The 16,001-nt window shown below is 41.0% G+C and overlaps 1 protein-coding gene across 2 annotated transcripts in view; it reads right to left on the bottom strand.

Moving 5' to 3' along the window:
* SIN3A (SIN3 transcription regulator family member A) overlaps positions 1 to 16,001 on the bottom strand; it is a 75,108-nt gene that overhangs the window by 52,364 nt on the left and 6,743 nt on the right. For both annotated transcript variants that reach the window (XM_032342385.1, XM_032342386.1), the window contains exon 2: positions 418 to 639. In XM_032342385.1, the coding sequence (XP_032198276.1) occupies positions 418 to 639 (222 nt within the window). The remainder of the gene's footprint in view (positions 1 to 417; positions 640 to 16,001) is intronic.

Below are 16,001 nucleotides of genomic sequence, written 5' to 3'. Positions count from 1 at the left end.
AAAATATAAGGGTGCCTGCCTGGCTCAGTGGGCAGAGCATGTGACTCTTCATCTCAGGGTTGAAAGTTTGCATCCCAAGGTGGGTGTGGAGATTACTTAAATAAAATCTTTAAGGGGCACCTGGCTAGCTCAGTCGGTGGAGTATGCAACTCTTGATCTTGGGGTTATGAGTCTGAGTTCCACACAGGGTGTAGAGATTACTTAAACGTTTAAAAAAAAAAATAACTAAATAAAAAATTAAAAACCTGGGTGGTACCCAAGTATACACTGTTTTTGTTATTTGCTGTATCTTACTTACAGATATCCCATATACATAATTTTGTATCTAACTGGATGCTTAATCCAATATTTTTTTCATTGGACGAAATCACCAATGCTCCTCCCTTACACTCAGTCCCCGGCTGCGCTCCAGCTCACCTGATAGCTTGGTGTCACGGAGTACTGAATTCCCGTGGCTGACTGCATGGTCTCAGACACTGCTTCATACACAGGAGGGGCAGGGGCAAGCACCCGGTGCTGGTGAGGAAAAGCCTCTGTGCTACCAGGGATCCGACGCTGCTGGGCCGCATACACCGGTGACTCCTGGTCATCCAAACGTCGCTTCATTCTGCGCTCATGCTCAGGGATGCACCACAAAACCTGCAGAAACCAAAAGCACCGACATGCAAACTAGTTCACACATCAATGTGATGTGTACAACAGAGGACTGGGCACCCAAATTTATTAAAAGCTCAATTCCCAAAACCAACTATTGACTTCATCCTGGAGATGATCACTGGCTAGTTTAGGTGCATGCTTGCACACACAGCTCCCACAGTGGATGGTGTTATCACAACTCAAAGACAGAAGTTTAAATAATAACACACTCTGAATTAACTTGGGACTACAGAGTCAAAAAATAATCTCCAACTTAAAAACATGAAAATATACCTTTCTTTTCTTTATTCTCTAGTTTTCTCCTCAAATGCCACCACTCCTAACATCAATGACATATTCACATGCTACAAAAACATTCAAGTGCTTCTAATTCCTCTCAAAACCTAGTACTATAACTGTGGTCTAATTTTTAAAATATCAATAGTTTCAACAATTAAATACAATCATGAAAGAGCAGTAGGCCACAAGTAAGAGAACAATGGTTCTAGACTTGCCAATTTAAAGAGCTAGGTACATTTCAACAACTTCCTCATTCCATGAGTTTGTTTCTCCAACTATAAAATGACAGGGTTGGAAAAGATCTTTAGGTTACTTCCGACTCTAACATTCCTTAACACTAAGGAGATTCCAGAATCCCTTCTTAATAATATTCCTCTGTGGAGGCAGATGCAAAAAGGCTAGTAATATTCTGGGAGGGAATCCAGTCTGGTCTTTTTGGGGCTTTTCCAATAGCCAAAGCTTCTTCAAGGTAGGGTTCTCTACAACTTTGCATTCCCCACAGTCCTACCACTTCACACACTCAAATACTGACCATGCAGAAGGGAAAGAATGAGAGTAATCATTAATATAATAATATTTAGCATATAATGAATCCTAAACACCATTCTACACAATTTATAAATATTACTACAATTCCCACAACAACCCTATAAGCAAGGTGCTGTTATTCTCTATTTTATAAGTGAGGAAACAAACCTAATGACTAAGTAAACTGCCCAAGGCTGCACAGCTAACAGGCGAATTTTATTTGATCAACAGGTGAATTTGGTGAATTGATATTCCAGTTTTGGCTGCAGAGCTAACAGGTAAAGGTGGAATATAAATTCACCAAATCTACCTCCAGAGCCTGAATTTTTTTTTTAAGATTTTTATTTATTTGACAGAGAGAGAGATCACAAGTAGGCAGAGAAGCAGGCAGAGAGAGAGGAGGAAGCAGGCTCCCAGCCAAGCAGAGAGCCCGATTCGGGGCTTGATCCCAGGGCACTGGGATTATGACTTGAGCGGAAGGCAGAGGCTTTTAACCCACTGAGCCACCCAGGAGCCCCTTGAGCCTGAATTCCTAATCACCTCAGTATCACCTACCTCTCACAGTGTAAGAAATAAAGGGAGAAGAGTCCCTTTACTTAATTAAGACACACATGCACTGAGCAACTTCAGCTTTCTTTGATCTCTCCCACACTTAGCTCACTCATCCTTTCAGGCTCAACCCAACAAAGCAGGAAGGCTTGGCAACATTCACTCTTTAAATTAGCAAATATTCAGGGAGCAGAAATGAAGGAGGTAGGTGTCCTATAAAAGCTTAAAAAAACTATTTGGGAAGACCATATACAGCCTCACTAGAAGTCAAAGAAATATAAAGTAACATGACACTTACCCAAAAGCGACAGGCAGAAATTAAAAGAGAATGATGATACTGAGTGTGGGTGAGGGTATACGGAAATACTACTGGCAGAAGTTTTAACTGGCAGAGACTATGGGTTGGCAACTTATAGTATCCATTAAATTTTTAAAGATTTTATTTGTTTATTTGACAGACTGAAATCACAAGTAGGCAGAGAGGCAGGCAGTAGGTGGGGAAGCAGGCTCCTGCCAAGCAGAAAGCCCAACACAGGGCTCGATCCCAGGACCCTGGGATCATGACCAGAGCTGAAGGCAGAGGCTTTAACCCACTGAGCCACCCAGGCGCCCCTCCATTAAATTTTTAAAGTTAAAATGGTCATACCCTTTCACATAGCAATTCCACTTTCAGGTCTGTCCTATACATCTGCCAAGTGTATTTACTGCAACAAAGTATGGAAAATCTAAATGCCTACCCATAAATGAATGAACTTAATATATCTATATTGGGTAAACTATGTAGCAATTAGAAAGACAGGGGTTCCTCTATAAAGAAAGCCCTCCAAAACATACGATTAAGTGAAAAGAACAAGCTACAGAATATATACAGTGTGATTTCAACACTCACACAGAATGTATTCGTTAACTTTGTGCTTCTCATTGTAAATTTTGCATCATCAGAAGGAAAAAGCTATAAACAAATACTGAACTCTGGATAAGGATACACATGCTCAAATACTTAAGTGAAAGTGTACTAATGTTTGAAATTTACTTTGAAATACATTGAGAAATTAGTCTGAATTAATAGATGGAAGAACGGATATATGACAAAGCAAGTACTATAAAATGGTAATGTAAAATCTAGTGTGCACAGGAATATTCACTGTAAAATTCTACCAACTTTGCTGTGTATCAGAAATTGTTCTTTTTTTTTTTTTTAAGATTTTATTTATTTATTTGACACACAGAGATCACAAGTAGGCAGAGAGGCACGTGGAGGGGGGGCGAGCAGGCTCCCGGCTGAGTAGAGAGCCCGATGCGGGGCTCGATCCCAGGACCCTGGGATCATGACCCGAGCTGAAGGCAGAGGCTTTAACCCACTGAGCTACCCAGGCACCCCTGAAATTGTTCTTAATAAAATGTTGGGAGGAAGGGCTAACAATACAAATAAGGTCATGAGCAGTAAGTACAAGTAAGTACTATAAATTTGGTAAGGAGTAGAAATGTGTATACTGGAAAAAACTCTATAGAGAAGGTAAATGTTTGGTTATATCCTGAAAATCGGAAATGAATTAGGGCATGGGGGTACACAGGATGAGATTAAAATATTACAGTAACTTTGGACGTATAGGTGATAACAAGCCTTTTACAGTCTTTGCCAATTCATTTACTCCACAAATAATTCCCAAGAATCTACACATGCCAGACTCTGTGCTTTATGCGGGGGACCAGTACTGAACAGGACAGATTTCCTGCCCCACAACAAAGTCTTCCAAAAATGACTGTTGTTAAGTCAATGTGCTCCTCCCAAGAGTCCTGTCAGATGGGCACACCCAGAACTTTTATTTAGAGGGAAAGTGATACTCAAAAGAAATTAAGTGACTTGTTCAAGGTCACATGGCAAGGAGCTAGACACTCTCTCCTTGGAATGCATAACCAATCTGGAGTAGAAATACTGGACAGACAATAGTATCCTTGCTTGCAGAGAGGTCAGTGAAATTCCAGACTATCAGTATTCGAATGCCAAATAATGGAGCCACAAGAGTCAGACACAAAGCTACTTTCAAGCCCTGCTTCAGCTGACAGGTTTTCATCCGCCACTATGGCCTCCAACTGTTTCAGATTTGGAGCTTACACTGTTATCAGAATTTTAGTCCATGAAGATAGAATTTAAAACAAGGAAACAAGAGGGAAAAAAGCACTTTGAGGGACAGAAATTAGTGAAGAAGGACTAACGTGAACAAATAATGGCAGCGGAACACTTAAAAAGTCATCTGGCCATGTGTTATAATAAAAAGTGGGAATAGCTCCAATTCATCATGCAAAGAAATCATAATTCCCAAATAAAGCAAGCAGAGCAGGATAATTCTGATATTGCAGGGCAGTCTTCTGGAATAGGACAGAACAACCAGTAAGCCACTGTGTCACATTTCAGACAAATTTTAGAAGGGCAGAAGTAAAAGCTAACCCTTTCAGAATGATAAATATAAAAACCAATTTTCTAGTTCTACACCTAAATTGTCTTTCATTACAGTAAAAATTTGGCCTCTTAGAAATCCAGACGGTTCTCCATGCTTATTAAAATCCAAACAGAAAATCCAACTTTCAAGAATCTTATCTTTTCATTTAGATTAAATTTTACAAATTAGGGGCAGCACCTGGGTGGCTCAGTAGGTTAAGCAACTGACACGATCTCAGCTCAGGTCCTGATCTCAGGGTTGTGAAATCAACCCTGCTTTATCTGTTTATAAAAGTAAGGAATAAATAACAAATAAATTCCATAAACTGGCTTAAACAGAGATGACAGAATTAAAGAAGTAAGAGTGTATGAACAAACTAAATTGCTCTATTATGGAGGCTTTTATGAATACAACTTTCTTTTTGAAATGCATTTAATTTATGGTTGATCCTTTATAATGCCCCTTAATTTTGTACTGTTATCCTGAATTAGACACATTTTTAAGTTCCTTTATTTATGTAATTTAAAAAATCCTCCAAAATTGTTCTTATTGGTGGTCAGCATCACATAAAACCACATTAAAGTGTCAGTTTTAATGGTCAGTTTATGTCAATAAATACTGTGGAAAGACGGAAAGTTTCTCTTCAAAAGCAAATAAATTCTTATCAAAGCATATACTGAAATGTAATCATGTACTTTAATCCAGTGTAAGTGCCCACCAGTCAACCTCAAAACCTGTCCAAAAAACCACTTTTGGAGGGGCACCTGGGTGGTGCAGTCAGTTAAGCATTTAATTCTTGGTTTCAGCTCAGGTCCTGATTTCAGAGTTGTGAGGTCAAGCCCTGCATCAGGCTCTGCACTCAGCAATGAGTCTGCTTAAGACCCTCTCTCCCTCTCCCTCTGCCCCGCCCCTGTGTGCCCTCACACACTCTCCCTCTTAAATAAAAATCTTAAAAAAAAAAAAAAAAAAAACCACTTCAGGATTTAAATCTGCTAGAAAAGGAAAAGTATCCCAAAATAAATGAAAATGTAATCTATTTCATTTTCCATTTTATACAAAATAATAGCTCCACGAAATAAACAACCCGTTCTTCTTAAAACACAAGGTCTAATAATACCCAAGCACCCTGCATCAGTTTTACATTCTTCTAATGAAGTGGGCCTTAACCAGGAGAGTTTGCCAGAACCCCCCACCCCCCCACCACATCTGTCAGCACATCTGTCAATGTCAGAAGCCATTTTGGGTTGTCACAGTTAGGGGACAGGAGTACGACTGACATCTCATGAATTCCCAAACATCCTAAAATGCACAGAATAATCCCCCACAACAAAGAATTATTTGGCCAAAACCTAATATAATGCTACCCCCATTAGGTACAAACCTTTTGTGAGCTTTGGTGGGATTATATCATACTGTGGTATGACAACAATTTTTGCCAAAGTAGCTCAGAACAGTCCTCTTGGTTGTTCAAAGTATATCACTGTCTTTTTTTCCTTCCGGTTTTATATATTTATTTGACACAGTGAGAGAGATCACAAGTAGGAAGAGAGACAGGGGGATGCAGGCTTCCTGCTGAGCTGAGAGCCCGATTATGGGGCTTAATCCCAGGGCCCTGAGATCATGACCTGAGCGGAAGGCAGAGGCTTAACTCAATGAGCCACCCCATCACTGCTTTTTTTTATGACATGTGATTTACCCTGAACCCTTGCTATATCAGAAAAACTTATTTACCATTTGGGTGAAAAACAACTTTATTAGAAACTTTAGTAAGAATTTAAATAGCATGGGCACCTAGGTGCATCCAGGTGGCTCAGTCGGTTGGGCACTGGACTCCGATTTCTGCTCAGGTTGTGATCACCCAGTGGTGGTGGGATCAAGCCTTGCATTGGGCTCCACTCTCCATGGAGTAGGTTGGATCTCTCTCCCTCTGCCCCTTCTGCCTGACCCCCCCCCCATTCACACAAGCGCCTATGCACACTCTCTCTCTAAATTAAATAAATAAATCTAAAAAAAAAAAAAAAAAAAAAGGGTGACTGGGTGGTTCAGTTGGTTAACCATCTGACTCTTGATTTCAACTGGGGCCATGATCTTAGGGTTGTGAGATCAAGCCCCAGGTTGACCTCCACACTCAGCAGGGAATCTGCTTGAGATTCTCTCTTTCTCCCCCTGCCCGTCTACCCCTCCCCCATCTCTAAAATAAAAATAAATAACTTTTCTTAAAGAGAATTTATATAGGGGTACTGAGTGGCTCAGTTGGTTAGTGTCTGCCTTTGGCTCAGGTCATAATCCCAGGGTCCTGGGATCAAGTCCCACACAGAGCTCCCTTCTTAGCAGGGAACCTATTTCTCCCTCTCCCTTTCCCCCTGCTGTGCTCTCTGTCAAATAAATAAATAAAATCTTAAAAAAAAAAAAAGAACTTAAATAGCAAATCCTAATTTTTATTTCCGACTTCCCTGGTTTTGGATGTATAAATACCCAAAACAGTTAATATCCTTAAAAATGCAACTGACTGGGGTACCTAGGTGGCTCAGTGGGTTAAGCCTCTGCCTTTGGCTCAGGTCATAATCCCAGGGTCCTGGGACTGAGCCCCACATTGGGCTCTCTGCTCAGCAGGGAGTCTGCTTCTCCCTCTTCCTCTGCTCCTCTCCCTGCTCATGCTCTCTTCTCAAATAAATCAATACACTCTTTTAAAAAAATGAATCACCAGTAGCTTGTAATGAATAAAGCTACGTCTGTTGCAAAAATATCTGTAAGAAGAAGAAATGACAAGGACAGAAAATTTCAACTGAGGGGCGCCTGAGTGACTCAGTGGGTTAAGCTCAGGTCATGATCCCAGGGTCCTGGGATTGCATGCGGCTCTCTGTTCAGCAGGGAGCCTGCTTCCCTCCTCTCTCTGCCTGCCTCTCTGCCTACTTGTGATCTCTGTCAAATAAATAAATAAAACCTTTAAAAATAAAAAATAAAAAAAATAAAATGCAACTGACAAGTCACCAAATATCACACATGAGGTTGGAACATAGTCATTCTGTAAATTCTGATTTCAGATACATCTCTATTAAAGTTCTAACTTATAACCACTTTGGGATTTTTTTTTTCTTTTTTTGTATCACCACACACAATACTTTGAAAATTTAATTCTTAATTTTATTGTCAAGGACAATCATCTTCTTTGCTCTACAGCTGCAAGCATTCTCAGTTTTAGGCTAATAAACGCCAATTAGAATGATCTATCCAATGTTTTTTCATTTCTATATCCTGTTTCCTTCCAATCACTTCTGTACACCTGCCTTTAGTAAATGTCCACTCAAAAGTCAGTTTCAGTGCATAAACATCCTAGAAGATGAAAGAACACAATCATATACCCTTTTAGCAAATTCAAATGGTTTTGATCCACGTTAAAACACTTCATTCTGAAGTTCTTCCTACTGAACAACTACCTGGATGATATCATTATTTCTTACCCACCTCTCAAAAATACGTGGTGTACATGTTACGTTCTTCATTCTGAAAAAATGCATCATACTGTCACCTAAAGACTACACAGTCTGCGAAGAGGCACACAGTTTCACCACCATCGCCCCAGTCTAGCCGGCTGCTGTCTGCTGGACTGTGTCTCTCTACTAGCTCCTCTGATACCTGTGAAGGGTTTTCCTCTGTTTTTATTTCTCTTTGCCATTACAGGAGGCAAAAAAATGAAAGATTACCAAATACGTTCCCTGAAAGCTTAAAAAAGTTGTAAAAATAGTATAAAAAATGGTCATATACCTTTCACTCAGATTCCCCAGCTGCTAATGTCTTACAGATTGTTTAAGATGGTATCTCCCAACTTTTTGTACACCATCTTGGAAGATGCTGTAATGCTTCAGGCAAAGCAGTAAGAAAACTGAAGTGTACAGTGATGATCTATTTTACCACTGCATTATCCTTCTAGGCAATGCCATCATTCTTCCCTTTTCTTATTATTTTACTCTTTTTTAGTATAATAGGGAATAAGTGATGAGCAATGATGAAATAATTCATAGGATGATGAAATACCAAAATGTTTCAAGCTATAGAAAACTAAGATCATTAAGATCCCATAATATAGGGACACCTGGGTGGCTTAGTCAGTTAAGAGTCTGTCTTTGGGGGCCCCTAAGTGGCTCAGTGCACTGAACCATTTGCCTTCGGCTCAGGTCATGATCCCAGTGTCCTGGGATCAAGCCCCGCATCGGGCTCTCTGCTCAGCAGGGAGCCTGCTTCCCTTCCTCTCTCTGCCTGCCTCTCTGCCTATTTGTGATCTATCTGTCAAATAAATAAATAAATAAAATTTAAAAAAAAAAAAGTCTGTCTTCAGCTTGGGTAGTGATACTGAGGTCCTGGGAGTCCCAAGTCCCATGTTGGGATCCCTGCTCAGTGGGGAGTCTGCTTCTCCCTCTGCCGCTCCCCCTGCTTGTGCTCTGGCAAATCAGTAAAAAGTTTTAAAGATCCCATAATATAGTTCAGATGTATAAGTGGTAATAGCTAAAATGAGTTTATCTCATTAAAATGAAAATAAGTAAATTCTCTCTTTGGTATAAAACAGACTGAACATAAATAACAGAAGATAAGCTAGCTACAGCTATGAAGAAAGCATTGTAATTATGACCTGAGGAGTGCTTGGGTAGCTCAGTCAGTTAAGCATCCAATTCCTAATTTTGGCTCAGGTCATGATTGCAGGATCATGAGATCAAGCCCCCACCTTGGGCCCCATGCTGAGTGTGGAGCCTGCTTACAATTCTCTCTCTTGCCCTCTCCCTATGCCCCTCTCCACCTCACACTCTCTTGTTCTCTCTTGAAAAAGAATAGGACTTGAGACAGTTAACAGGACAGGTAGATGTGTCACTTAACCTCATCCTGTATTTACTCTATTAGCTATCTGCCCCCACACAGGCCTGGGCACATACATCTTTAACCAACTTTGTATTCTCCCCTGTGCATAACATACAGTCTTGCCTATGGCAAAATTCAAATCACTCACTCATTCATACATGCACCCTCTAATATTTATTGAGTCCACAGTACGTCCCAGGCATTCTTCTTGGAGCTAGGGAAATAGCAGTAAACCAAAAAGTCTCCTCCTTCATGAAGTTTACATGAAGAGGGAGAAAAAGACAGTACACAAGGTGTTCAGAACACTAGACAGTGACAAGCACTAAGAAGAAAAAGAGAAGGGTTTTTGAAATTTTACATAAGAGTGACTAAAGAATACCTCACTGATATAGTAACTTTTGGGTAAAAGAAGTGGAGAGCTAACCATGTGGAAATCAGTGAGGAAGAATTACAGGCAGAAGGAAAAGGAAATGCAAAGACCCTGATGCATATATGTGCTTAATATTTTCCAAAAACAGCAAAAAGGCTGTATAACTGGAACAGAATGAAGGAAAAAACAGACTGATAGAAAATGTAGAGGTAATGGGGTTGGGGACAGTGGGTAAAGAGCATACTGTGTTTGCTCTCAGAAGTCATAATGAGGATTCAAGCTTAATCACCAGACTGACCTGGGAAGCCACTGGTGGGTTTCAAGCAGAAAAGTGACATGGTCTGAATAAGGTTTTAAAAGACTCACTTGGACTGCTGTGCTAAGAACAGCCCAAGAGGAGCTGAATAACAAAGCAGAGGGAACACTTAAGGTAACTGAAACAATTCAAGTTAGAGATGTACTTACATTCACTGCTACAGTTGGGAGTAGGGTGGTGGTGGTGGTGGTATTTAGTGATCAAATTCTGAGTAGTATTTTCAATATAGAGCAAAAAGGACTTACTGAAGATTAAATACAAGTAAGACAGAAAAAAAGAGGTCAAAATGCCTATTAAATATCCAAGAAGAAATATGAAGAAATAAGAAGTGGGCCACGGGTTATGCTCATCTCTAGTACAGGGGAGAGGTCCGCAATTAAAGAAAGCTGGGAGTTATCAGCATTGTTTGGATTTTACCAAATACGATGGTAAGCAGGTGAGAATATACAAGGTAACTCTCCTTAATTAAGCACATTCACATCTCTGCACCACGTGAGACAGTCTAGACCCGGCTGGTGGCTATTAATCAGTTGTGGAACCAAATTTACCAAACAAACAAACAAGAAATTCTTACGCTTCAGAACTGCAGATAGGGATTACAGACATATATGTATCTTTCATTAGCCCACCAGTCTGCAAGGATATCATATCAGCAGGACTGAGGAAGTACCCACAGCCATGATGCTCTAAGTACAAATAACATGCAGACACACAAGACAGAAAGGTGATGAGTAGTACAAAAACAAAAGAAGGGAAGGGCAAAAAAAGAGACGTATGCCTTCGAAATTGCTACTAATAAATGCTTAACTCTGAAGCCATTTGCAACTAAAGAGATGTAGTTAACAAACTTTAAAATGCAATTTGAGTTCAGTTCGTATACTTTTTATTACCTATTACGTGCCAATATTATTCTAGGCACAGAGGCTATCACAAAAATTAAGTTCCAGCCTAGATGGTCTAAGTTAGTGGTACAGCTCTTGCTAAGGAAAACCAGTTGCCCCACAAATGTATAGGGGGGCAAAAACCTCTATACGTTTGATTATATTTGACAACAATTCTCACTAGGCATGTCTTCTGAAGAGAGACCCCAAAATAAAATTACATAATTAAAGGAAGCCAAGGTTTTCTGGTATTTTTAATATGTCGTTAAAAGACAATTAAGACAGGGGCGCCTGGGTGGCTCAGTGGGTTAAGCCGCTGCCTTCGGCTCGGGTCATGATCTCAGGGTCCTGGGATCGAGTCCCGCATCGGGCTCTCTGCTCAGCGGGGAGTCTGCTTCCTCCTCTCTCTCTCTGCCTGCCTCTCTGCCTACTTGTGATCTCTCTCTGTCAAATAAATAAATAAAATCTTTAAAAAAAAAAAAAAAAAAAAAAGACAATTAAGACAGATAACTGTCTAAATACAATTAGAATTTACACTTAGGGGTGCCTGGGTGGCTCACTTGGTTACACATCGGACTCTGGATTTTGGCTCAGGTCATGATCTCAGGATCATGAGATCAAGCCCCACATTGGGCTCTGTGCTGAGCAGTGTCTCCTTGTCCTTCTCCCTCTGCTCCTCCCTCACCCACCCTGCTTTTTCTCTCTCAAATAAATAAAATCTTAAAACAAAAAAGTGGCAGGAGGCACCTTGGTGGCTCAGTCAGTTAAACATTCAACTCTTGATCACAGCTCAGGTCTTGATCTCCAGGTCCTGAGTTCACAACCCACGTCAGAGGGAACCCACCTTTAAAAAAAAAAAAAAAAATGACACAAACCCCAAATTCTTTGAAATGTTTGTAAATAAGATAAAGCAATAATGGCAGAATACACTATCCTGCTGGGTACGCTGCTAAATAACCTTAACCTTAACAAAAAAAAGTATCCAGAAGTATTACTTGAGCTGTAACCAGAAAAAGATAAAAATCCCAAGATATTACTTCTACTACTCACTTAACTGAAGTAGAACTAGGAAGGCACGTGAAGGAAAGGAAGTATTAGGAAACAATAGCTGGCCATATTAGCGTATCTAGAGCTTCACATGGTAGCAGTAACATATGTGCCAAGTCCATAATTTCTTCACTATGATTCTTATTCTTAAACACCTTCCAAAGCAGTAAAAGCAATCAGGTCTATAAACTGAAGAGAGAACAAGATTCACAAACTCTAGAAGAGACTACAATTCATGTGTGAATTTCAACATAATGCCACTCTTTCTAAAAGACACTCTCCCAAAACACTCTCTAGGGGTACTCTGAGATGTCTAAGTTCATACATTCAACAACCTGCTTCAACTGGATCTATGATTTCAAGCTTCATCCTACTGCTGCTCATTCAGTGTCATCTCCTCCTCCACCCCAAAAGTAGGGTCTCCCTCCTCTGAATTCCTTTCAGCTCTCTATAGTTGACTCTTACAGCACTCAATCTCCACTGATGTGTGATAAAATCATCATGTAAATATCTGCCTTTCCTTCTAAGAATGTAAACTTTTCTGGGACAAAGATTCTTCCTGTGTCAGACCAGGGCTACTTAAGAAGGTGGTCAAGAAATGGGTGTTGACCCAGTTCCCCTTTAGAATCAGAGTTCCAGTCTTTTCCCTCAGAGCTGCTTTCAAAAGCACAATGCTGGGTCCTCAAAAAATTAAACACAGAATTATCATTTGATCCAGCAAATCCACTTCTGAGTATATACCCAAAAGAATTCAAAGCACGTACTTGAAGAGGTATTTATATATCCATGTTCTTCACATTATTCACAATAGCCAAGAGGTGGAAACAAACCAAATGCCCACCGATGTGAATCACTAAAGAGTGATATATACATATAATGGAATATTATTCACCGTTAAAAAGGAAGGTAATTCTGACAAATGCTACAACATGGATAAACCCTTGAGCACATTATTCTAAGTGAAGTAAGCCAGACACAAAAGGACAATTATGTAGGACTCCACTTAAATATCAAGAACCTAGAGTAGTCAAACTCACACAAACATAAAGTAGAATGGCTGTTGCTAGGGGCTGGGGAGAGATTTAAAGGGCCTGTTGGGGTGTTGAGTTTGGGGTGCCTGGGTGGTTCAGTCAATTAAGCAACCAACTCTTGATTTCAGTTCAGGTCATGATCTCAGGGTCCTGAGATCGAGCCCCACAGAGGGCTCTGCACTCAGTGGGGAATCTGCCTCTCTCTTTCCCTTCCTCTCCCTCTGCCCCCCTACTTCATGCACACACTCATGAGCTAAAATTATAAAATGCTTAAAGATAGATAGATAGATAGATAAAGGAGCTGTTGTTTGATGGGTACAGAGTTTCAGTTTGGAAAGATGAAAAAGTTCTGGATGGATAGTTGTAATGGTTGCACAACAAAGTGAGTGTACTTAATGCCACTAAATTGTACACTTAAAAATAGTTGAAACGGTAAATTTTGTCACATATGTTTTACCTCATATGTTTACATATGTTTTACCTCAATAGTTTTTAAAAGCACACTGCTCCTTCACTGTTTACTATCCTTAGACCAGACACAAATGAAGTGTAGAATTAAGAGCAGGGACTCTGGAACCAGAACACCAGGGTTCATACTTATCATGGCCACTTACCACAGTTTTAACCTCTCTGTATCGCTGTTTCTTCATCTTTAAAACATGGACTTCAGAGTACCCACTAGACAGGGTTATCATGAAAATTAAATGCATTAATAAATGTACAGTGCCAGGGGCACCTGGGTGGCTCATTGGGTTAAGCCTCTGCCTTCAGCTCAGGTCATGGTCTCAGGGTCCTGGGATCCAGCCCCGCATCAGGCCCTCTCCTCTGCTCAGCGGGGAGCCTGCTTCCTCCTCCCTCTCTGCTTACCTCTCTGCCTACTTGTGATCTCTTTCTCTCTCTGTCAAAAAAGTAAATAAAATCTTTAAAAAAAAAATAATAAATAAATGTACTGCCTAACTCAGTGCCTGGGACATAATGGCTCAATAAATCGAAGTTCTTACTGGGGTGTGTGGGTGGCATAGTTGGTTAAGACTCCCACTCCTGGGGCACCTGGGTGGCTCAGTCGTTGACTGTCTGCCTTCGGCTCAAGTCAAGATCCCGGGATCCTGGATCGAGCCCCACATTGGGCTCCCTGCTCAGAGGGAAGCCTGCTTCTCCCTCTCCCACTCCCCCTGCTTGTGTTCCCTCTCTCGCCGTCTCGCTCTCTCTGTCAAATAAATAAATAAATCTTAAAAAAAAAAAAGCCTCCCACTCTTGGTTTCAGCTCAGGTCCTAATCTCAACCTGAGCTGGTGCACAGTCTGCTTGAGATTCTCTCTCCCTCCCCCTTTGCCCCCTCAGCTTGTGTGTGCGTGCTCTCTCTTTCTAGGATAAATAAATCTTTATTTTTTTAATTTTTTTTAAAGATTTTATTTATTTATTTGTCAGAGAGAGAGAGGAGCGAAAGTGAGCACAGACAGAGTGGTAGGCAGAGGCAGAGGGAGAAGCAGGCTCCCCGCCGAGCAAGGAGCATGATGTGGGACTCGATCCCAGGATGCCAGGATCATGATCTGAGCTGAAGGCAGCGGCTTAACCCACTGAGCCACCCAGGTGTCCCTATTTTTTTAATTTTTAAAAAAATAAGTCTTTAGGGGTACCTGGGTGGCTCAGTGGGTTAAGCCTCTGCCTTCGGCTGAGGTCATGATCTCAGGGTCCTGGGATCGAGCCCCGCATCGTGCTCTCTGCTCAGCGGGGAGCCTGCTTCCCTCTCTCCTGCCTGCCTCTCTGCCTACTTGTGATCTCTCTGTCAAATAAATAAATAAAATCTTAAAAAAAAAAAAATAAATCTTTGGAAAAAAATGAAAGTCATTTTTCAAGCAGACAGAGGTTACAGTTCTAAAAAGCATGTTAATAGAGCGCCTGGGTGGCTCAGTTGGTTAACAGGCTGGCTCTTGACTGCAGCTCAGGTTATGAGCTCAGGGTCCTGGGATGGAGCCCCAGCATTGGGTGGTTCTGTGCTCAGGGGTGAGTCTGCTTGAGGATTCTCTCTCTCCCTCTACACCTGCCCCCACTGCACTCCCCCACCCACCTTGAGCATGCACATTCTCTCAAATAAATCTCTTTTTTAAAAAATAAAAAGTGGGGAGCCTGGGTGGCTCAGTGGGTTAAGCCTCTGCCTTCAACTCAGGTCATGATCTCAGGGTCCTGGGATCGAGCCCCACATCAGGCTCTCTGCTCAGCAGGGAGCCTGCTTCCCCTCCTTCCTGCCTGCCTCTCTGACTACTTGTGATCTCTGTCAAATAAATAAATAAATCTTTAAAAAAATTTCTTTTTAATTAAAAAACTAAAAAGCATGTTAACTATCATTTTTAGGAGAATCTACAGAAAGTAAAGCTTAACAACTCTTAGTAGTATTACTCAGAAGAGGAAGAAAGCCTTTTAATTTTTTTTAAAGACTTTATTTATTTGTCAGAGAGAGTGAGCAAGAGCAAGAGAGGGCAAGCAGCAGGCAGAGGGAAAGGCAGGCTCCCTGCCCAGGAAGGAGCCTGGTGCCAGACTCGATCCCATGATCCTAGGATCATGACCTGAGCCAAAAACAGACCCCCAACTGAGCTATGCAGGCAGCTCCAGAAAGCCTTTTAAAGCCCTTCACTAGGGGGGCCCAAGTGGCTCAGTTTTGCTCAGGTCATGATGCCAGGGTCCTGGCTGTACCACACGTAGGGCTCCCTGCTCAGCCAGAAACCTGCTTCTCCCTCTCCCACTTCCCCTGCTTGTGTTCCTCTCCTGCTGTCAAATAAATAAATAAAATCTTTAAAAATAAATAAATAAATAAAGCACGTAACTAGATTACTGAATGACAGGGACATAATCTTTTAATTCGACTAAAATTCGCAGCCATTAACATCTGCCTTGAAAAGATCTCCAGTTATCTTGTCTGTATTTCAGATGTAAACAGACTAAGCTTTGCCAATAATCTTATCAAATTACTACATACCTCTTTGCTTAACAAATAAGAAAAACACTCTTACTCCACGGTAAAACCGTCTTAATTACAAAATGCCAATCTATCATC

This window comes from Mustela erminea, chromosome 5 (genome assembly GCF_009829155.1).
Source record: "Mustela erminea isolate mMusErm1 chromosome 5, mMusErm1.Pri, whole genome shotgun sequence".
NCBI classification, from domain to species: Eukaryota; Metazoa; Chordata; class Mammalia; order Carnivora; family Mustelidae; genus Mustela; species Mustela erminea.
Note: the sequence above shows the minus strand (reverse complement) of the source record. Positions and strands in the feature narration are given on the sequence as shown.